Below are 20,729 nucleotides of genomic sequence, written 5' to 3' on the forward strand. Positions count from 1 at the left end.
GACCCATAATCAGGAGAAACAATAGTCATTAGAAGTAGACCCAAAGATGACTTGGGGTTAGAACTAGTAAATAAAGAGTCTAAAATAACTGCTTAACCTATACTACAAGAAATGTAAAGGTTTTTCCTCAGGCTGAAGGAAAGAATCACAGATGAAAGCCTGGAGCTGAAGGGGGGAATGAAAAGTACCTGAAATGGTAAATGTACGGCCAATATAAAAGACTATTTTAAAAGTTGTCTTAAAAAGTCTCCTGTTTAAAGCACAAATAATAACAAAGCATTGAGGATTAAAACATATGCAGAAAAAAAAAAAACATATGCAGAAGAAAGTCAGTGACAATAAAAGCACAAAGGAATGGAGAAGAGGTGAGTGGAATGAAATAGTTGCATATATAAAAATATATAAATATGCATTTTATTTAATGTTGTATTATAGTAATCCATAGTAGACTGAGTTATGTTCAAGATGAATATTATAACCCCTAGGAAAACTACTAAAAAGATAAAACAAGGAGATGTTGTTTTAAAGCCAACAGAGGAGATAAAATGGAAACCAAAAAGTAATTGAATAATCAGAAAAAAAGTTAGAAAGGAAGGACAAAGGAGCATAGAACAGATAGGACCAATAAAAAACAACAATCAAGATGGTAGATTACATGAAGTAAATGGTAAAAAAAATACACTAATAAAATGACACACTAATTCTTGTCAGAATGGATAAAAAACAAGAAGCAACTCTATACTATTTGCAAGAGACGTGCTTTAAACATAAGCATACTCTGAAAGGAGAAAGATGGAAAAAGATGTATCACACAAACACTAATCATAAGAAAGTTGGTATGGCTATATTCCTGTCAGACAAAGGATACTACAAGACAAAAAAAAATAAAAATAGGGCTTCCCTGGTGGCGCAGTGGTTGAGAATCTGCCTGCCAATGAGGGTTCGAGCCCTGGTCTGGGAGGATCCCACATGCCGTGGAGCAACTGGGCCCGTGAGCCACAACTACTGAGCCTGCGCGTCTGGAGCCTGTGCTCCGCAACAAGAGAGGCCGCGATAGTGAGAGGCCCGCGCACCGCGATGAAGAGTGGCCCCCGCTCGCCGCAACTAGAGAAAGCCCTCACGCAGAAACGAAGACCCAACACAGCCAAAAGTGAATTAATTAATTAATTAATTAAAAATAAATAAATAAAAATAAAAATAAAATGATGTCATCAGGAAGAGGCAACAGTCCTAAATGTGTATACATGTATGGCAGAGCTTCCACATACATAAAGCAAAACCTGACAGAACTAAGAAGAGCAACAAATCCACAAGCATAAGCCAGAGATTTTTAACTTTTCTCCCTCACACTCATTGAAAGGAAAAGCAAAAAAAAAAGTCAGTATGTCTGTAGGATATCAGAACAGCATATTAACCAACTCAACCTAATTGATATTTAAAGACTGTCAACGCTTTCACTGCACAAGACACATTCTTTGCAAGTGCACATGGTACGTTTACCCAAATAAACCATATGTCGGGCCATAAAGCCAGGCACAGTGTCTGGTACACGGTCAGGGCTTAATGAATGTTTACTGAAATGTACTAAACTCAGCTGAATTGTTAAGCTTAAAAAAAAACAGCGGTTTAATGGGAGTCTAGATTAGCTGGGGTGGCTCATCTGTGTTCCCCTGGGGATGTAAATGGGCTGTTCTGTGTTCCATGAGTCAGGATGACCTACTCCAGGTATCATATCTTGTTCAATCTCTCTTGCCCCAGCCCTAGTCTCTGACCCCAGCACTGGGGAGATCCAAGTGTCAGATCTGCTGAATCCCGGCCGTGACCTTGACTCACACAAATATCATAAATTTTAGTTAATTTTAAACTCTGCCTACAGCTTAAGAGCTCAGGGCTAATAAAAGCCCTGGTGCCTAGTATTTCAGAATTTAGTAATGGCCTATGAAGATTAAATTACAAAATAATATCACCACTATTTTCTGGGCATCAACTGCTGTGCCACGCACAGGAGTAAGTACTTTATGTATCTATTTATTCTTCACGTAACTCTCTAATGTGGGTCATCTTTCCATTTTATAGATGGCATCTCATACGGACATGTATCAGAGAGGTTAAGTAAGCAGCTCAAGGTCACACAGCTTCAAGTGGAAAAACTGACATTCCAGCCCATGGAATGCCTGCTTCTAAAGCACCCTGGAAAGTGATCTGTGGGCCAGAAACAGATGGGAAACACACACATAGGTAGGGACTGGAATGAAAGCCACATCCTGGGGAAGACCCAGTCTGGCTCTTCTGAGCTATGCAAAATGGGGTCTCAGTTTCAGCATATGTTGTAAGGAATCTAAAAGCCTGAACTTTGCAACCGCAGAGAACTGGGATCAAACCCCAGCTCTGCACTTGGTAGCTGGGCAACCCTGGAGAGCTCTTTAAGCCTCTTCGAGTATCTGTTTCCTCTTCTGCAAAATGAAAATAATGATACCAAGTCAAGTGGAATCGCAGAGGTGGCAGTCAGCCCAGAGACACAAGGGATGGTTACCTGACAAGCCTCCAGCTAAAAGAGCAGCCCATTCTCCCTGCAAGTATTAGCTCGTTATGCTTTTTCTTTTTTGTCTAGTACGTCTAACTACCTGAAATGATGATGTGTTTGCTGACTTGTCAACTGTTTTCTCTATTAGAACAAAGCTACAAAAGGTCAGGGACCTCATCCATCTTGTTTATTGCTAAGTTCCCCTGAGCCAGCAGTAGGTGTTCAGCAGGTTTCCAATAAATTCAATGAAGGACTGTCGTTATCCCTGTGATCATTGTTACTATCATCTTGGGCGTATGCATGGGTTGGCTGGAGGTTCAACAGAGCCATGACAACTTCTAAAAGGTCTGATTCTGCTCCAAAAAAATCTGTCACCAAGTATACTCAGATTCTGAAAATAAAAAGGCATGCTTTTGAATGGTCATTGCCTATTAGAATTTTTCACATTCTGATAAAATCTGGTAGACTGCTAAAATGTTCCATCTGACATCTAGAAAATCAAGTAGCAGGGCTTCCCTGGTGGCTCAGTGGTTGAGAATCTGCCTGCCAATGCAGGGGACACGGGTTCGAGCCCTGGTCTGGGAAGATCCCACATGCCGCGGAGCAACTAGGCCCGTGAGCCACAACTACTGAGCCTGCGCGTCTGGAGCCTGTGCTCTGCAACGAGAGAGGCCACGACAGTGAGAGGCCCATGCACCACGATGAAGAGTGGCCCCCGCTCCCCGCAACTGGAGAAAGCCCTCGCACAGAAACAAAGACCCAACACAGCCAAAAACTAATTAATTAATTAATTTTTAAAAAAAGAAAATCAAGTAGCTGATTCATATTACAAGTGGGCATCTCTTCTAATCTTAATAAAGTTTGGGATGGGAAGAGGTTTGTAAGAGGTGTGCCTAACTTCCCACTCTGCTTTTAAATGTCATACATGTTATCTATGGTTTTGAAATGAAAAAGTGGCAAAGCAACGCTCAAGGCACTTGAGATTGAGTTTTGATCCTTACGGCTGTCACACAGAACAACACAGCCCGAACCCCGAGCTTCATGTGATGGCCAGCTGCTGGAAATGTATGGTTTCTGAATTATAGGTAAGGAAAACAGACATACGGCTTCCAACTCCGGGAAATGTTCTAGAAACTGAGCCACGTAAGTCACGATGGACTGCTCGTCTGGCGTGTCAACCATGATGTCTGTTAAGAGAGACACAGGAGTTAGAAGGACATGCAAAACACGGTTTTTATTTTATTTATTTAAAACATTTGTAATTAAAAAATTGTTTTCCAGCTTTATTGAGGTATAATTGACAAATGAAAATTGTATATATTTAAGGCGTACAACATGATGGTTTGACATACATATACATTGTGAAATAATTCCCACAATCAAGTTAATTCACACATCCATCACCTCACAGAGTTACCTTTTTTGTTTTTTGGGTTTTTTTGGTGTGCTGCGAAACCTCAAGATCTACTCTCTTAGCAAATTTCTAGTACACGATACAGTATTATTAGCTATAGTCACCATACTGTATGTTAGACTCTGCAGAACTCATTCATCTTATAACTGAAAGTTTGTACATTTCCCTACTTTTCCCACCCCACCCCCAACCCCCAGCCCCTGGTAACCACCATTATACTCTCTGGTTCTATGAGTTTGGTTTCTTTAGATTCCACGTGTAAGTGAGATCATGTAGTATTTGTCTTTCTGTGCCTGGCTTACTTCACTCAGCATAATGTCCTCCAGGTTCATTCGTGTTGTGGTAAATGGCAGGATTTCTTTCTTTTTTCATGGCTGAATAATATTCCATTGTACATACACACAGCATTTTCTTTATCTCTTCATCCACTGATGGACGCGTCGGTTGTTACCATGCTTTGCCTATTGTGAGTAATGCTGCGGTGGACACTGGTGTGCAGATATTTCTTCAAGACTGCAATTTCATTTCCTTTGTTTTTGTTTTTTTGGGGGTTTTTGGGGGGGGCGTTTTTTGTTTTTGGGGGGTTTTTGGCCATGCAGTGCAGCTTGTGGGATCTTAGTTCCCTGACCAGGGATCAAACTCAGGCCCACAGCAATGAGAGCACTGAGTCTTAACCACTAGGCTGCCAGGGAATTCCTGAGGTTGTATTTTTTTGTTTGTTTTGTTTTTAAATTTCATTTCCTTTGGATATATATTCAGTAGAAGGTTTGCTGGATCACATGATTGTCTATTTTTAATTTTTTGAGGAACCTCCATACAGTTTTCCATAAGAGCTGCACCAATTTACATTCCCACCAACAAGAACACGCGGTTTTTACATGGGATCTTGGGTTGCTTGATGGTGAAGGATCCCACAGACCAGGGAGGTTTTTTCTCTTTATTGTACACTTCAGCAAATCTAGGCCCAGAGAAGGGGAATGATTTGAGTGAAGCCTCACAAGCGGCTGATGAGCAGAGAAGCTGGAATGAAGAATCCAGCTCTCCTTGTGCCCAAGATTCTGTTATTCCCTAACTGCCTTAATCCCTCCCTGCCGGCAGCCAGCTCGCTGCCTGCCCCATCGGTGAGTCTGTTGAGCTGGGACCCTCACACGCTGCCAGAGGGAGCCCTAAATTAGCCTAATCCACATGGAAGGCGATTTGACAGAGATAACCAAGTGCCCTAAAAAGGTGTGAACTTTCTAGCTGTTGTCATTCCGCTGCTGGGACCTGGTCCTGGAGGAAATAATCTGAGATGCACACTGAGCTTTAACCAATAAGATGTTCATTGCAGCGTTACATATAAACATGACTATTCTGAAACAACCTCGATGTCCACCAGTAGTAAAGAGCTAAGTAAATTTTGGTGCACCCACTAAATGGACCATTATGCAGCCAATAAAAATATGTAAGGAAGACCTCCTATCAGCATGCAAAATACTTATGTCACAATTATAACGTTAGGTTTAAAAAAAGTAAGATACAAAACCGTACATACACTGAATGATCCCAATTAGGAAAAAAAATTGTAATTAGATGTAAGGAAAAATACTGGGAAAATGATCTCAGTGGCAGGAATACAGGAGACATAAAAATGACTTCATTAGATGTTTCTGTATTCTCCAGATTGGACGGCAGGTGTTACATACATGAAAAAAAAAAAATTATTACGAAGAAAGAGAAAGAGAGAGAACCACATCTACCTTCTGGCTCCAGGAGCCTGGGGATGTGAAGGGAGTCGTGAGCGATGCTGAAAGCCTTCTCTAGATTTTCCCGCATGGAGTCTTCTAGCGCCAGCTTCATGTCGACCAGGCTGGGGTCGATGGCCTTGATCACTGCCAGGAAAGCCAGCCCGCTTCTCCAGCTGCCTGCAAAGTCCTGCACCGCCACGCCATACCTGAGGAAAAGCAGCAGCCTCAGTGCAGGTCAGTAAGCAGACTCGGGGATGCCTCGCTGGCCTCCAAGCGGGGCTGGGAGCTGCTGACCTGGGGAGGCCAACATGCCCCAGGCCCTGAGGATTGGGATAGCTGCACTGAACCATCGGTATTTCCATTTCCAGACAAACAGGATAGGAAGGTGTACGTCACACGAGGAGACATAATAGCCTTGTGTTTCCCAGTTCCCAGATATATATATTTTTATACACACATATATATGAAGGAGTCATTTTATACACAGTTCCTTTTATCAGTGATGTTCAAAATGCAGCAAACATAGACGCGTTGTGTAATAAAAATGGAGCCCGAAAGACCCAAGTTCACACTCCGGCTGCCCCTCTGTGCTTCCGGTGCTGTGGCCTTGAGTCACAGACCTTCTAAGCCTCAAACTCATTTATAAAACAGGGCAGCTGTCACGGGCAAGTATTAGGTTGAATCCCCCAAAACGGCCACGTCACGTGAACGATCTAATGTGCAATGCAGATGGCACATGAAAGCCACTCGCTAAGGGATAGCTAATGTCATGATTAATATAAATAAAATCATAACATTAAAAGTGACAAAGATAGATAATCCTGCCAGGCACTAATTTCCTTTGGACTCCATCCCTTGAGACCACAACCGCCCCCCGTCAATCTCTCAACTGTGATCCCTGAACTCTCTTGTAAAAAAATCCTGTTATTTAGAAATCATTTGAGATTCATAAGAAGTTGCAACAGCAGTACAAAGGGCCCCCGTAGACCCTTCACCCAGCTTCTTTCAACGGCAGCATCCTACGTTACTGGCGTGTGTTAGCAGAACCGGGACACCGACGTGGGTACAGGGCTATTAAAACCACAGCCCGAATTAGGATTTCATTGGCTTCAGTGTCACGGGGATGGTGTAAGTGCCATGACATTTTGTCACAAGCACCCATTCCTGTGACCAGTGCCACAATGGCGATACAGACTGTTCTACTCCCCGCAAAGACCCTTCCTCTCTGTTATAGCCACCCTAACTCCTGGCAATGAGCTCACTTTTGGTTGATTTATTTTAAAATACCACATACTGGTTGCTCACATTAATCAACTCTTTCACGCTTAACTCCTTAATCAAAACCCCAAAGATCCAACTTCTCTCTCATCTTTTATTTTTTCCTGCCATCTTTTATTTCCATACACTGGGGAGCCAGGATCTGTTGCTGAGCACTTACTAAGTGCTGGTACTCTGCAAGGTGCTTTCACAGAGTTGATTTCATTTAACCCTAACTCTCCCATAAGGGGGTGAATGGTAAGTCACCATCTTACAGATGCAGCTTAGAAAGGTAAGAGATTCACCAGGGTCTCCCCAATCTGGAAGGGGTTAAACAGAAGGCCAGGAACTTGGTTTCAGTTCAGCTGTCTCAGTTTTGGAAGGGCCAGACCTGACTCTGATAGGTTGCAGCCTTTACTGTTACTCATTTTTAAGTAGGTACAGACTCTGAAAGATACCCAGAAGCTTAATAATAAATGTGTCCATGTTATTAGGATCCAAGGGCCATCCCCACATTGGGATTTAATGTGTTGAAGGCCCCTGGGATTTCTATTCAAATTCTATCATCAGCTTTCTGCAAACCAAACATTGGGCGAGTACAGTTTTGTGTGCAGAAACAGAAACTGACAGAACTCCCTTTTCTGAGAGCCTATGTGAGGCGCCGGGCACATAGCTGAGTAAGCGGTGATGCCCCTTCTCTTAGCCCTCCTCCCCCTGCCTGGCAGCAGCACGGGGTGCCGGGGAACAGGGCGCGCGGCTTACTTCCTTGTTTTCCTCTGCACCCACGCCAACAGTGTCCTGATGGCCTTCCTCTGGTCTTTCACCGATATCGCCGCACTCCTCTCTGCGGTGGGCGTGGGTGGGAAGCAGGAGTCTGAGTCTGTGCCCCCCGAGCCGGGTGACAGGCTGGAAGATGGAGAATTTCTGCTGAGGTTGCCGGTGAGTTCTTTAATCTGGAAGGAAAACGGCGTTTCAGACCCCGGAGGCAGACCCAGCACGGTCCCTCGTGGACCCCGGCTGGAGGGACCAGCTTGTGCAGAACTGGTTCTCCAGATCGGGAGAAACCCCTTCCTGAGGGTCGTGTGTCAGGGGTCAGGGCAGTACTCATGATGGCCTGGCTGCTTCTTGTGGCTTGTGGTGCGTGCAGTGATGCTTTGCAGGGAAAACCGTCTCTTCCTGGAGTCTCTTTAGCTCTGGCCAGAGGCTGCAGAAGAGGTCTTGCTGACCTGACTCCGCCTATCCCTACCCCGTCCTTTCGTGGCCGTCGCTCCCGGAGTGCATCATGCTGTTTCAAGCCCCACCGCCTCTGCTCGCCCAGGTCCTGCTGCCTGGGTGCCCCTTCCTTCCAACACTGAACTCCTGGCTACGCCAAATGTGCTCCTACCGTGGGGTGCCTGTGAGAAATGCAGAAGCCCAGGCCCCGCCCCAGACCTATGACATCAGACTCTGCATTTCAGTACCACCCCCATACCAGGTGATTGGTATGCACAATAAAGTCCGAGAGGCACTGGTCTAGCGAACTCCTCCTCATCCTTTCAAACCCTGCTCTGGTGTCACTTTATCCAGGAAGTTTTCCCCTCCCCCCTGCCCCCTCTGAGACAGCTGCCCCAGCTTGGAGCTTTTACAACACTCTGTGCATATGCTGATCATGGCCTGCGCCACAGAATTCTATAACATGGGACTGACTTGTCTGAGATACCAGAAAGTCATGAGAGCAAGACTTTGTGTGCTCAGAGCCTGGCCCGTGGGAGAAACTCACTAGACATTTACCAAATAAATGAATGACGATCCAGAGTGGAGTTAAGGACTTTTTACACATTGCAGGACGTTTCCAGTCTATCAGGGAGTTGAAGAACAAACGTCAGTAACTGAAGCCTGTATATGACACTGTACAACTGACAAAGGGCTTTCCCACGTAGCATCTCTTGGTGCTCACCACATATTTGGACCACTGCTACCATTTCACAGATGTGGAAACTGAGGCTCAGAGGGAGCCTTTGGTTTTTTAAGTTCAGGGCTATTGTCTCCAAGCCTTGTTTGAGCTCATTCTTCTCTGAAGTGTAAGCATGAGCCTCTGTGCAGATCATTTTTACGCTTGGGAGACCCCTTAAGCAATGAGCCATGATTTTCTATTTCAAAAGAGGGGGATTTTAGAAGATAAAACATCAGCTCACTCCCTCCTACTCAGGGAAAAGAACTTGAGCACAATTTGAAATATCCCCTTCATACTCCAGCCACAGACCCTGTCCTTGCTCTATAAAATCTGCATTTCCAGATAGGGGCTGAGGGTGCTAAGGATGGAAAAACAAGGTCTTTCCTGTCACACACACCTCTTCCTAGAGCTATCTTTGTACAGGCTCGTTAACCGTCTCTGATGAACACAAGTCATTTTAGGAAAAGAACTCTACCAAGTTCAATTTTTGGTTGGAAGTATTCCTCAGCTCTTGTGACACTTTAAAACAAAATTACTTTTCGAAGTAAATATTTAACTCTTCAAGTACCAAGAGGAGAACAGAGCTCACATCACTTTTAGAATCACAGGAATTCAAAATCTTTAGCAACCAGGTTCTTCTAGTTCTTTCCCAGGTAACAGAAAAGTCGAAATCTGTTAGGAATGAAATCTCACTGTCTCCCTCCATCCAGCTCCACTCTTGTGTTGCTGGAGATCATTACCGTGTGTTATAGGAAAGAAATGATTTTACCTGGAAGAAGAGGATTATGTTCCAAATCAGCCCAAGAACCAAAGAGGGGTTGCCATCTGCTATTTCTGCTGCGTCGATGCTAACCAGTTTTACCTGGAGAGAAGCAATTTATAAGCTTAACGAGAGTGTCCAAATAGGATGCAACATGTTATTTACTGATGCCGTCGTCGTGGGCCTGTTTCTCTTTCTCACCTGTGCTGTTCGGTGCTGCCCCAGGCCACCTCTCAGGGACCCCAACATGCAAAAGTGTATGTAAGTGTGTCTAATAAACACGTGCATAGTACTTAGCATGCACAGACACTATTCTAAGCTCCTTACAAGTATTCATCCTCACAACAACCCCACATCACAGATTCTTCTATTATTTCTATATTTCCGGTAAAGAAATTCCAGAGCAGTCAATGTAACGTGCCCAGGACACACAACTAGTAAGAAAGTCATCCTTTTCCAAGAACAGATGGTAAATGCCCAAGGTCGGTCTGTGTACTACACGAACACCACCAAACCTCCAGATTTAACACGTCTTTGGACAAACACAGAGCACTGACATCGGCGATCAAGGACCACGACAGCTTAGACAATTATCCATTACTAATTAGAAATAGTGTGTGGGGATAAGGCTGCTACCCAGCGTTTCTGCATCTTTCTGCAACAAAATACCCTACTGACTGGTTCAAATGGGCATGTTTGAGAAACCCTTAAGAGACTGGTTATTTATTTAACTCTGTTCTGACCACAGGATGCCTGCCCTTGGTGAATGCCTGAGGCACTGGTTTTCAAAGTGTGGTCCCTGGACCACCAGCAACAGTATTATCACCTGGGAACTCCTTAGAAACGCAAATTCTCCCCCAGACCAACTGCATCAGAAACCCTGGGAGGGGCCGCAATCTGCATTTTAACCAGAGCTCCCGGTGATTCTGCTACACGCTTGGGTTTGAGGGCCACCGCCCTAAGTCATCATTTTACTCCGCAAACAAAACCTGAGTATGTAGATCAGGGGTCTGCAAAGTTCTGTAAAGAGCCAGAGAGTAAATATTGAGGACTGCAGGCCACATCCATCTCTGTCACATTTTCCACCTCTTCATTCTTTACCACCCTTTGCAAATGTAAACTCCATTCTTCAGGGGGAGGAGAGGAGAAATCAAGTAAGTCAAGGTAAATTTTTTCTTTTCTTTTTTTGGCTGCGTTGGGTCTTCGTTGCTGCACGCAGACTTTCTCTAGTTGCCGTGAGCGGGGCTACCCTTCGTTGCCATACATGGGCTTCTCGTTGCGGTGGCTTCTCTTGTTGCGGAGCATGGGCTTTGGGCACACGGGCTTCAGTAGTTGCGACGCATGGGCTCAGTAGTTGTGGCACGTGGGCTCAGTAGTTGTGGCTCATGGGCTCTAGAGCGCAGGCTCAGTAGTTGTGGCGCACGGGCTTAGTTGCTCCGCAACATGTGGGATCTTCCCAGGCCAGGGCTCGAACCCGTGTCCCCTGCATTGGCAGGCGGATTCTTAACCACTGCACCACCAGGGAAGTCCCAAGGTAAACTTTCAAATCCAAATTTGATTCACAAAATTCTGCTCAGGAGACTTGGGAAAGAAAACACGAAGAGAGCGTCTCACACAAACTTATTTCTCTCCTTCCTTTGGGGCTTTAAAAAAAGATGGGTCTCTGATCCTACCAGTTTATCAGGGGTTTCTGACCACAACCGTCAGTAGGGCCTGGGCTTTCCTAATCACAGGTGAGAATCCTGAGGCCCTGGCTCAGGTCTGTTTTGCAGGTTGATGCCCAGAGAATAATCCAGAGAGCACAAGCTCACCACTGGCGGGTTAGAGGCTGAAGGAAGTTGTCAATATTGTGAACAACAAAGCCAATCAAATTCAGGCCCAACAGTCCGTCCATATACATCATGACCACATGTCCCGTGGGATGAATCACCTGCGGTCTGTGGCTGATCCTGTACCCTGGACCTCTGCTCTGGCAGCTCCCTCCGTTTTTGTGGCTCACTGATCACATCCCAGCATGGGGGGAGTCACATCAAAGCACTTAGTCAAGGTGACAATCCTGGCCTTCACTACCCCCTGGAGGAAGCCCAGCATGGCCTCTGAGCTGAGGTTCATGGAAAGTGTCCCAAAGTGAGAAATCACAGAGCTGCCTTGTAGGGATGTGGGGAATAGGATGGTGTACCCTCTTGGGACAGGGAGGGAAGGGGGGGCGGGGAGCAACCGCCACCTTTGGAGAATAAAGCACTCTGCTGGCCACAGGGACCGGGGAGCCTGGCTGAGGGAAGGCGGGGGTTGCGGATATTCCCGAAGACCTTGCCTCGGGTGCCCAGCCACTGCTTGGTTCCCCCTGGCAAACAGACGATGTTAGCAGCCAGACATCAGTCAGAAGCTTCGGGGACAATGCCCTCCTCCTCCTCTTCCCGCTAACTTGGTGGTTTTCACCACACTGACAATAAATGGACCAACTGGCTTCTGGGAATATTCCTTCTCCCCCTCTGGCTGGCACATCCATCGTGGGGCAGTGATAATGGTCATCACGGTAATGCCCTCTCTGGGGAGTGCTGACTTCTGCCCAGTGGTTTTCATGGGTTAGTTTAGTGAATGCTCACACTATACCCATTGCATAGATGAGGAAGCTGAGGCTCAGAGAGGTTGAATGACCTGCCGGAGGTCACAGAGCTGGTCCTGTGGGGCAGCGGGTCTCTGACACAGGAGTGAACACTATGCTCTGAGCCTCATAGTTTCGGGGGAGAGAGGGAGGGACAGCGGCTGGCCACACTAACAGCACCTGAATCCTGGGGCAAATGGGACCTGACCGCTGCCCTTCCAGCACCCGCTTGGCATTGACCACCCAGTTCTGGGCACTCCTTTGGCTCAGGAGAGCCACGGTGGCCCGTCCTGCCTCGAGCTGGGACAGTGGGACAGGAAGGGGCCAACAAGGGCCCAGGAGCGCTCTGTGGATTCTGGCAATGGGATAGAGACCGCAACCAAAATGCCTGTTTCCACCTGCCTCACTCACCGGTGCTCCCCTCCCCACGGGGCCATTCACCTGTCTCACCTGCCGGCCACGGGAGCCAGTGGGGCAAAGAGCGGACATAACACAACCACATTTGGCATATTTCCAGATTTTTAAATAAAAAATGAAGGAGAAGGGAGCTTTAATGTTCTTTTGTAACCCTAATGTTCTTTTGCACCATAAGGCAGCTACTGCAGTTGGGGAAACATTTAGGGGCGGATTACAGAAGGCCAGGCCTGCCACCCCTGAGCATGGGCTAGTCCTACCTGCAACGCCCCCCCAAGCAGGCTCCCGGGCTGTTTGTTTTTTCGCTTCTGCAGGATCACTGCTCCTCCCTGGGCCCCTGCAGTGATGAGTAGCCTGCTGTCCGCTGAGGCCTCTTCTGCGAGACTCTAAGCTCCTGGAAGCAGAGATGCGCTCCTAATGCAGCTTTATGTCCCCAAGGCTGAGCACAGCCCGGGGCCCACAGAAGACACTTTGTAAATGCACGGGGAGAGTTCTGCCTACAGTACAGAGCCATCAACACGTGGCAGCTGGCAGAGCAGGAAATTACTTAGGGGTTCACAAGCTGGAAGGAAGAACAGTGAGTATCCCAGGCAGTGGTCCCAAGGCCCCACGTTATCATAAAAACAACGCGTTTCGGAATTCAGGGGTGGACACCGCCCAGAAGGGCCACGCCTAACGCTCCCTTCCAGGAGCAGACGGTGGAGCTATGGAGCTGGGAGAGGTAGCAAGAGCCACAGCTAACGAACGCAGCCCACGCCCTGTGCCCTGTGCCCGCACTTGGCTAAACCCCACCTAGACGGGCACATTCCATCCTCAACAACTCTCTGAAGTAGGTTTGGCTCTTATCACCTCTATGTAACAAGATGTGCAAATGGAGGCTCAAGGAGTCTACATCATTTTCCAGGAGTGGAAGCCGTGGCAGCGGTGCCCTGAACGTGCCGTCAGCACCGAGGCGGATGGCGAAACTGACTCGGCAGAGAGGCCAGCGTTTTCACGAAACGGGATGTGCTTTTTTAAAAGCAGCTTTATTGAGAGATACAATTCACATCCCATCCAATTCACCCATTTAAAATATACAATTCCATGGTTTTTTGGCACCACCATAATTTTAGAGCATTTTCATCACCTCAAAAAGAAATCCTATACCCTTTAACTGTCACTTGTCTAATCCCCCAACCCCTCTCAACCCTGAGCAACCACCCATCTCTTTTCTGACTCGAGAGATTTCCCTGCTGGCCGTTTCATAGGAATCGATTCATAGAAGAAGTGGTCCTTTTTTTTTTTTTTGGGTATTATTATTATTATTACATCTTAAGGAGTGAAACTAATGTACAGAGAAGTTAATTAACTTGTTCAGATTTACACAGCTAGAAGGTAGAGAAACCAGAAATAAAAAACAAGGTAGAGTGGCTTCAGAATGTGTAGTCTTTTTTTTTTTTTTTTTTTTTTTTTTTATACTGCAGGTTCTTATCAGGCATCGATTTTATACACATCCAGTGTATACATGTCAGTCCCAATCGTCCAATTCAGCACACCACCATCCCCACCCCACCGCAGTTTTCCCCCTTGGTGTCCATGTCCGTTCTCTACCTCTGTGTCTCAACTTCTGCCCTGCAAACCGGCTCATCTGTACCATTTTTTCTAGGTTCCACATACATGCATTAATATACGATATTTGTTTTTCTCTTTCTGACTTACTTCACTCTGTATGACAGTCTCTAGATCCATCCAAGAAGTGGTCCTTTTTGTCCGGCATCTTTAATAACGTTTTCAAGGTTTGTCCACACTGTAGCTTGTATCAGCACTTCATTCTTTTTCATGGCAGAATAATATTCCATTGCATGGACAGACCACATTTTGTTCATCCCTTTGTCCACGGATGGACATGTGGGTTGTTCCCGCCTTCTGGCTATTATGAATGATGCTGCGATGACCAGAGCTGTGCTTTTTGGCCGTCACCACCTGAACTCCCTCCCAGGTCTGGGGCTTTCCCCACAGTACGGGAGACAGAGTACACCTCCCTCTTCAAAAGCCAAAGGTGCTTTACTCTGCCCTTGGCAGCCAGGACATGGGTGGGGATCCAGGCTTCTCAGCCCAGGCCTTAGAATCTGAATGAGTGACACTAAGAGTTCCTTCCAGCGGCTGTGCTGGGGGCAGGGGGGCAGTGCAGTAAAAACCCCTCAGCTTGCCCGACACATCGGCATGTACAGTAGATCATCACAAAGTGCAATTTGTTTGGGGTTCCTGACGGTAAACAACAGGATCTGATCTGGGCTGATTTAAGCAGAAAAGGAATGTGTTGAAAGGATGCCAAGGAGTCACAGAATGACTTGGAAGACGGGGGAGTCAGGGCTGGGATGAAACCCAGGGCTGCTAAGTGCCAGCACCACTGCACGGCCCCTCCCCCTCCCAATGCAGGGACCCACGTGGTCACTAATTAGCGAAACTTAATGAAAGGGGAACTTTGGAAATTTCATCCCTCTAGGGCCATTCCTTCCCAGTTTTGAAGGACATGAAGCAGAGTTCAAAACACAGAAAAGGCTAATTTAAGTCTAGAAAGTTATATCAAAGGGGACAGAATTATGTAATTTTCCCCCGGCTCATTTAGCCCCCTTTTCCTCCTTGCTTCTCCCATATTCTGAGTTCTAAGAAAAAGTTTTACACCCTGACATGCTCTTATCCCCCAAAATGAAAAAGAAATGTCAACTAAATTCTGAACATCTGAGAGCCTGATGGAGATGGAGGGGCGGGCAGGGAGCCAGGGGCTGTATCTCCGGCTGATGGATTAGCTGCGTGAGTTCTGTTACATTTCAACTTAGTTTCATTCGACCATCTCAGCAGGGTCCCCTTTGCTCACATCTCTTGTGACGAGCATTAAACTTCAAATTATGTCCTTTTTGTCACAGGGAAGTCTGTGTTAACAAGATGTGTTTCAAATACTTACATTGCTATCTTCCAAAAACTTAAGTGCTTTCGCTATGTTGTTCAACCGAAAAATACGATGGGATGAGGATTTGTACTCGTGCAGCTGTAACACAAACCAGAACAAAACAAGCAGTTAAGCCAAGGCAGGCACTCAGTCCCCAGCGGTGCCGTTGGATGTGCTTGTCTTTTTCTTTACCTTTTTCACATTACTCTCAAGAGAAGATTGGGGCTCATAGCACAGCCCACACGGACCACATCCAAAACGGGGCACGGGGCCCCAGGACACACAACCGTAGCCTCAGGGGCCCCCGACGGTCACCTTATTTATGGTTTCTGGGACCAAACTCACTCGAGTTGGTGAAGGAGGGGAATCCAGGGGTTAAACAAGGGACAGATTTATCAAATTTTTCTCTCTGACCCAGCTCCTGGCTTTTGATACTCCTCCCTCCTCCAGAGACTGTCGGTGACATGTTCTTCTCACTGCACTGATGCTTTTTGTCAGGGCAGAAAGCGTCAGCCGGGGGTGTCACCCACAGCTGCTAAATCATCCGGTAAGTCCTCCCTGGCGGCCGCAGATGTTTCTGTTTTCTGGCCAAGAGCTTTGTGGACATTTATCCCAGGTCAGAGAGAGAGAGAGACAGACAGAGAGACAGAGACAGAAACACAGACAGACAGAGAACAGAGAGACAGAGAAAGAGACAGACACAGAGAGACACAGAGAAACATAGAGAGACAGAGACAGAGACAGAGACAGAGAGAGAGAGAGGTGTTTGCAGAAGTAAAAACTCTGACAATGCTAGTCGTACCCACTAGGAGCACCGGCAGAGGAAACTCATCCTGAAACTGAAGTTCATCCCCGCTCCTCCAGGTGGGTGCTTTACACTATAAGGCAAGCCAGTGGGTATCACTTCCACACGGTGTGAACTGCCAGGCAAGCTAATGGGTGTGGTCTTGGATGTTCTTGGCTGGGCTCCAGGATCAAAGACTCCCAACAGAGGCCCCGCAAGGACATGGTAGCTCCTGACCAGTGCCCTGGCAACAAAGTGCGAGACTGGGCTGCTGGGAACATAGAACGAGGGGCTAGAACGCGCTTTTTCAGGAAGCCTATTAGAGACTATGCTGCCAGCCCATTGTGAGATGTGCAAAGAAACCAAATACAGTAAGTCCCCTGCATACGATCCTTCAAGTTGTGAACTTTCAAAGACGCGAATGTGCGTTTGCATGTCCAGTCACGTAAGTTAGTTCACGTGTCTGGCTTACATTGCCATGTGCGTGCATCCTCTACAAGTGGTTGTGCTTTTGTGTACTTTACTGTACAGTACTGTATAGAGTACAGTAGTACAGTATCCTTATTTCAAGCCCAGGATGTCCGGAAGCAAGCCTAAAAGCAGTGGTATAGAGCCGATTGTGTTAGATGGGTACCTAGGCTAACTTTGTGGGACTTATGAACAAATTGGACTTACACACACGCTCTCGGAACGGAACTCATTCATATGTAGGGGACTTACTGTACTCCTTTTACTGCAGTGGCTTTGCCCTTCATTAGAATTCATAAGATCACTTTGCACAGCCCCCTCGCGGCGGAGTGGGGAGGCTATTGGGAAAGCAAAGGCAAGGAAGGGGTGTGATAGGACTCCAGCCACATTAGATCTGAGAACAGAAGTAGGGACTCTTGACTTTAAAGCTACAGTTAAGAACAAATCCAGATGGGCTTCCCTGGTGGCTCAGTGGTTAAGAATCTGCCTGCTAATGCAGGGGGACACGGTTCAGGTCCTGGTCCGGGAAGATGCCACATGTCGCGGAGCAACTGAGCCCATGCTCCGCAACAAGAGAAGCCACTGCAGCGAGAAACCCACGCACCATGCAGCAACGAAGACCCAACGCAGCCAAAAATAAAATAAATAAATTTATTAAAAAAAAAAAAAAGAACAACTCCAGAGAGGTCCACACGGGCTGAGCTATTCCCCATCGCGGCACTTTTGTATCAGCCACGCTGGGTCACTTGGGCCAAATCAAACACTGGACTCTAGAGCCGGTTTCTCAAAATTGACACCACTGGTATTCTGACCAGATCGTTGTGACCCCTCAAGGAACCTCTGGCAGTGCCTGGGGACATTTTTGGTTGTCACACCTGGGGTTACTACTGGCATCCAGTGGATAGAGACCCAAGGATGCTTGCTGTTACACATCCTGCAATGCCCAGGTCAGTGCCCCCATGACAAAGAACTACCCCAGCCAAAATGCCAACAGTGTAGAAGCTGTTAAACCCTGCTCTGTGAATTGGGGAGAGAGGACCGACCTATATACAGCAGATACAGGCAACATGGAGCTGGTGAAGATCCAAAGTGGAAGGAACCCCAAGATCAGCTGGTTCAATTCAATTTTGGTCATACTCACAAGAAGGTTCTAGAATTCTGTGTATCTAGTTTTAGCCTCGGGGTGGATTATAGATTTTGGCTGATAAGATGCCTTTCTTCTCCATCTTCCTGACTCTTAGCTCTCATTCTAGGTAATTTCATGGCTGGCCAGCTAAACTGTCATGATTCAGTCATGATCCTTAGCTTTGGACTCACAGAAAACATGGGGCATTTATTTATTTACTTGTGAAAGTATATTTGCTTAGTTACACATGATTATATCAGTCTTAGTCACCGAGAAAGGAATGTCACCCTCCCAGGTTTCCCGTCATAGGATTTATGGATGGCCAGGTATATGTACATACACATAGATCTGTACGGAAAAGAACCCTTTGGCAATGTTTTCCTTTGCATTTTAACTTCTTCCTAACCCTTCTGGAGCATACGTACCAGATTTCGCCCAGAGAGCACTTCTAACAAAGCCATTAGGATTTTGCCATCTTGTATATCAACGAATAAATCTTTAACTTCTAGAGGCGGGTTGCACTGTGGAAGAGGGGGAAAGAAAGTAGCCGATTAGTGACCTGTGTAAATCACAAAACAATTTCAGAACTGCAGGTTTCACTGGAGAAAAAACTTCGGTACATCCAGATGTGCCTACAGGCAGCAGGGCCCATCCAAGGAGGTAGCAATCCCCTCTCCCTGGAGGTGGCCTGTGGGCAGTGGGTGCACTGGGGATCTGTGGAGGAGAATCTGGGTGGAAAACGTCAGAAGCCCCCTGCTTTCCTCTCTGACCTGGAGAGGTCTGAGGGACCTGTGTTGTGTCCACCAAGAGTTTGGCTGGGTGTGGCCTGGGGTCCGCGGGGCCGGCTGGAACTTGTTGGGCAGATGTCCCAGCACAGGGATTTCCAAACTGTGCTTCCCAGAACAGAGCTTCAGCAGAGCACTTCAGGGAGGCCTATGAGGGCAGGGGGGGGGGTCCCAGACGAAGCTGATTCACGGCACTCCCTTCGATAGCTCTTATTGGCCTTTACTTAGGGTTCCAGGAAGACTTTGCTTAAAGAAAGATTTCTGTTGACTAAAACAAGCTTGATAAAAAACTCCTTTAATGCAGGATGGTTAGGATTTATTGAATCTTGGGGGACAGGGTCCAGGAACCTGCATTTTTAATTAACCCCCCAGCATAAACTCTATTTACTTTCTGGTATTGGGACATTTGGAAGCATTAGAACACTTACTGCTCTTGGGGACAACAAAGGGGGGTGTTCCCACAGGAGACCGGATTAATTGGGGGACAGGAATGGCGGCTGTCACCAGTCAGAGAGCCAGGGAAATCTTGGAGCTGTGGCCCAGGCACTCTTTCCTCCGGGAAGCCCTCCTCTCCGGGAAGGCCTCCTCCCCGTGAAAGCCTCGGAGGGCCCATGTTTTCTTTTTTTATTCGGGAAGGTGGCATTTCCTTACCTCTTATACGAGCCCCCTGACTCCCAGTTAGTCAAAATACCGGGCAATTCCACCCACAGGTGCACAGAAAAGGGCTTTGCTTCAAGGGCAACAGCAACTTTGAACCCAAAGGCAAATTATTTTCTTTGCAAACTCCCCGCTGCTCTGCAGGAACATTCCACACAGAGCATGACGGTATCAGGTTACCAAGACTCTTATGGAAATGTTATTCCTGTTAACGTGGGGCAGAAACGCAAGACCTGAACAAAACAGCCCCTGATAGATGAACTCACAAAATTTCCAGTTAGAAGCCCCGACCGTGGCCAAACCTTGCTTTTGAGCTGAACCTGGAGAATAATTTCCATTGACAGTGTCTGTAAGAGCCTCAGCCCAGCAGCAGCGAGCGGGGCCTTGGCCGGCATCCATCTGCAAGATGGCAGGAGGAGAAATTGAACCCACTCCAGTGAAAACACTCCTCAGGGCCCCAGACGTTCCATGGGCTTCATGAGATTGGTATGGCCGAGTAAACAGCACCGCCAGGGGTTTCTTCATGATCTAACTCCTTGGGTAAATTAAGGAATTTTTCCAGAAGCCAGAGACCCCGTAAATATTTCTGACAGCCTTCAAATTGCAGTTAAGCCCACTTCCCCAAGGAGTTCCTGGGTTTCCTTTACATGAAAAGTTGTTCTTGAAAGTCTCAAGGTTGGAAACATGGCTGTGAATTTTGCCCTGTTTATTACGAATCAGTTTTAGGTGCTATCTGATTTATCTGTAGAGTGGGTGCTACCCACCTGCCCCGAAAAAGGAAGCAGAAGCATGGCCACGGAGAAAATTCTGGATGCGATCAATGCTAACAGAGGTTCGTTTGGGGGAGGTGGTGAGTGAGTGCGAGGGTATTTGCTCTATTACCCTCTGTACTTTTCTGTATTTATTTTTTAATTAAAAGAAAGAAATACACTATGACTAAACTCCGTCCGCCAGGAGGAATTTCCAGCTACCCTGATACACATCAGGCATTAATTTAGGAGTTCAGTGAACTCAGATTTTGGGAACGGTTTTCCTTTTTTCCCAAAAATAACACTTCACTGTGTGAGCACTGCCGAAAATGCACCAATAGTCAAAACAACTGGCAAGTGATTTATAACGCTTCATCCATGATATAGAGAGACTTTGCCCTGAAGAGTTCAGAAGCCTCCTGGGTCGAGTGTAACCCGTTCTACAGGTGGGGAACAGAAGTGTGGGTGGTCAAGCGTCTGCTCGGGAAATACTATAGGCCTAAAGTTTACACTACGTGAATTAAAATTTCGGTCAAGAGCTCCACTTCCTAAAAAACCACATTTATTTTCTCTGCTTTCTAATCATTTCAGTGATTT

General features: G+C 46.7%; 1 protein-coding gene across 3 annotated transcripts in view; it reads right to left on the bottom strand.

The window, feature by feature from the left end:
* Positions 1–20,729, bottom strand: part of CLMN (calmin) — a 121,546-nt gene that overhangs the window by 20,793 nt on the left and 80,024 nt on the right. For all 3 annotated transcript variants that reach the window (XM_059914937.1, XM_059914936.1, XM_059914935.1), the window contains exons 3-8: positions 18,367–18,462; positions 15,579–15,662; positions 9,625–9,717; positions 7,685–7,875; positions 5,678–5,871; positions 3,629–3,711 (exon numbers count right to left, since the gene is read on the bottom strand). In XM_059914937.1, the coding sequence (XP_059770920.1) occupies positions 3,629–3,711; positions 5,678–5,871; positions 7,685–7,875; positions 9,625–9,717; positions 15,579–15,662; positions 18,367–18,462 (741 nt within the window). The remainder of the gene's footprint in view (positions 1–3,628; positions 3,712–5,677; positions 5,872–7,684; positions 7,876–9,624; positions 9,718–15,578; positions 15,663–18,366; positions 18,463–20,729) is intronic.

The sequence above is a fragment of the Balaenoptera ricei genome, chromosome 2 (assembly GCF_028023285.1).
Source record: "Balaenoptera ricei isolate mBalRic1 chromosome 2, mBalRic1.hap2, whole genome shotgun sequence".
Classification (NCBI taxonomy): Eukaryota; Metazoa; Chordata; class Mammalia; order Artiodactyla; family Balaenopteridae; genus Balaenoptera; species Balaenoptera ricei.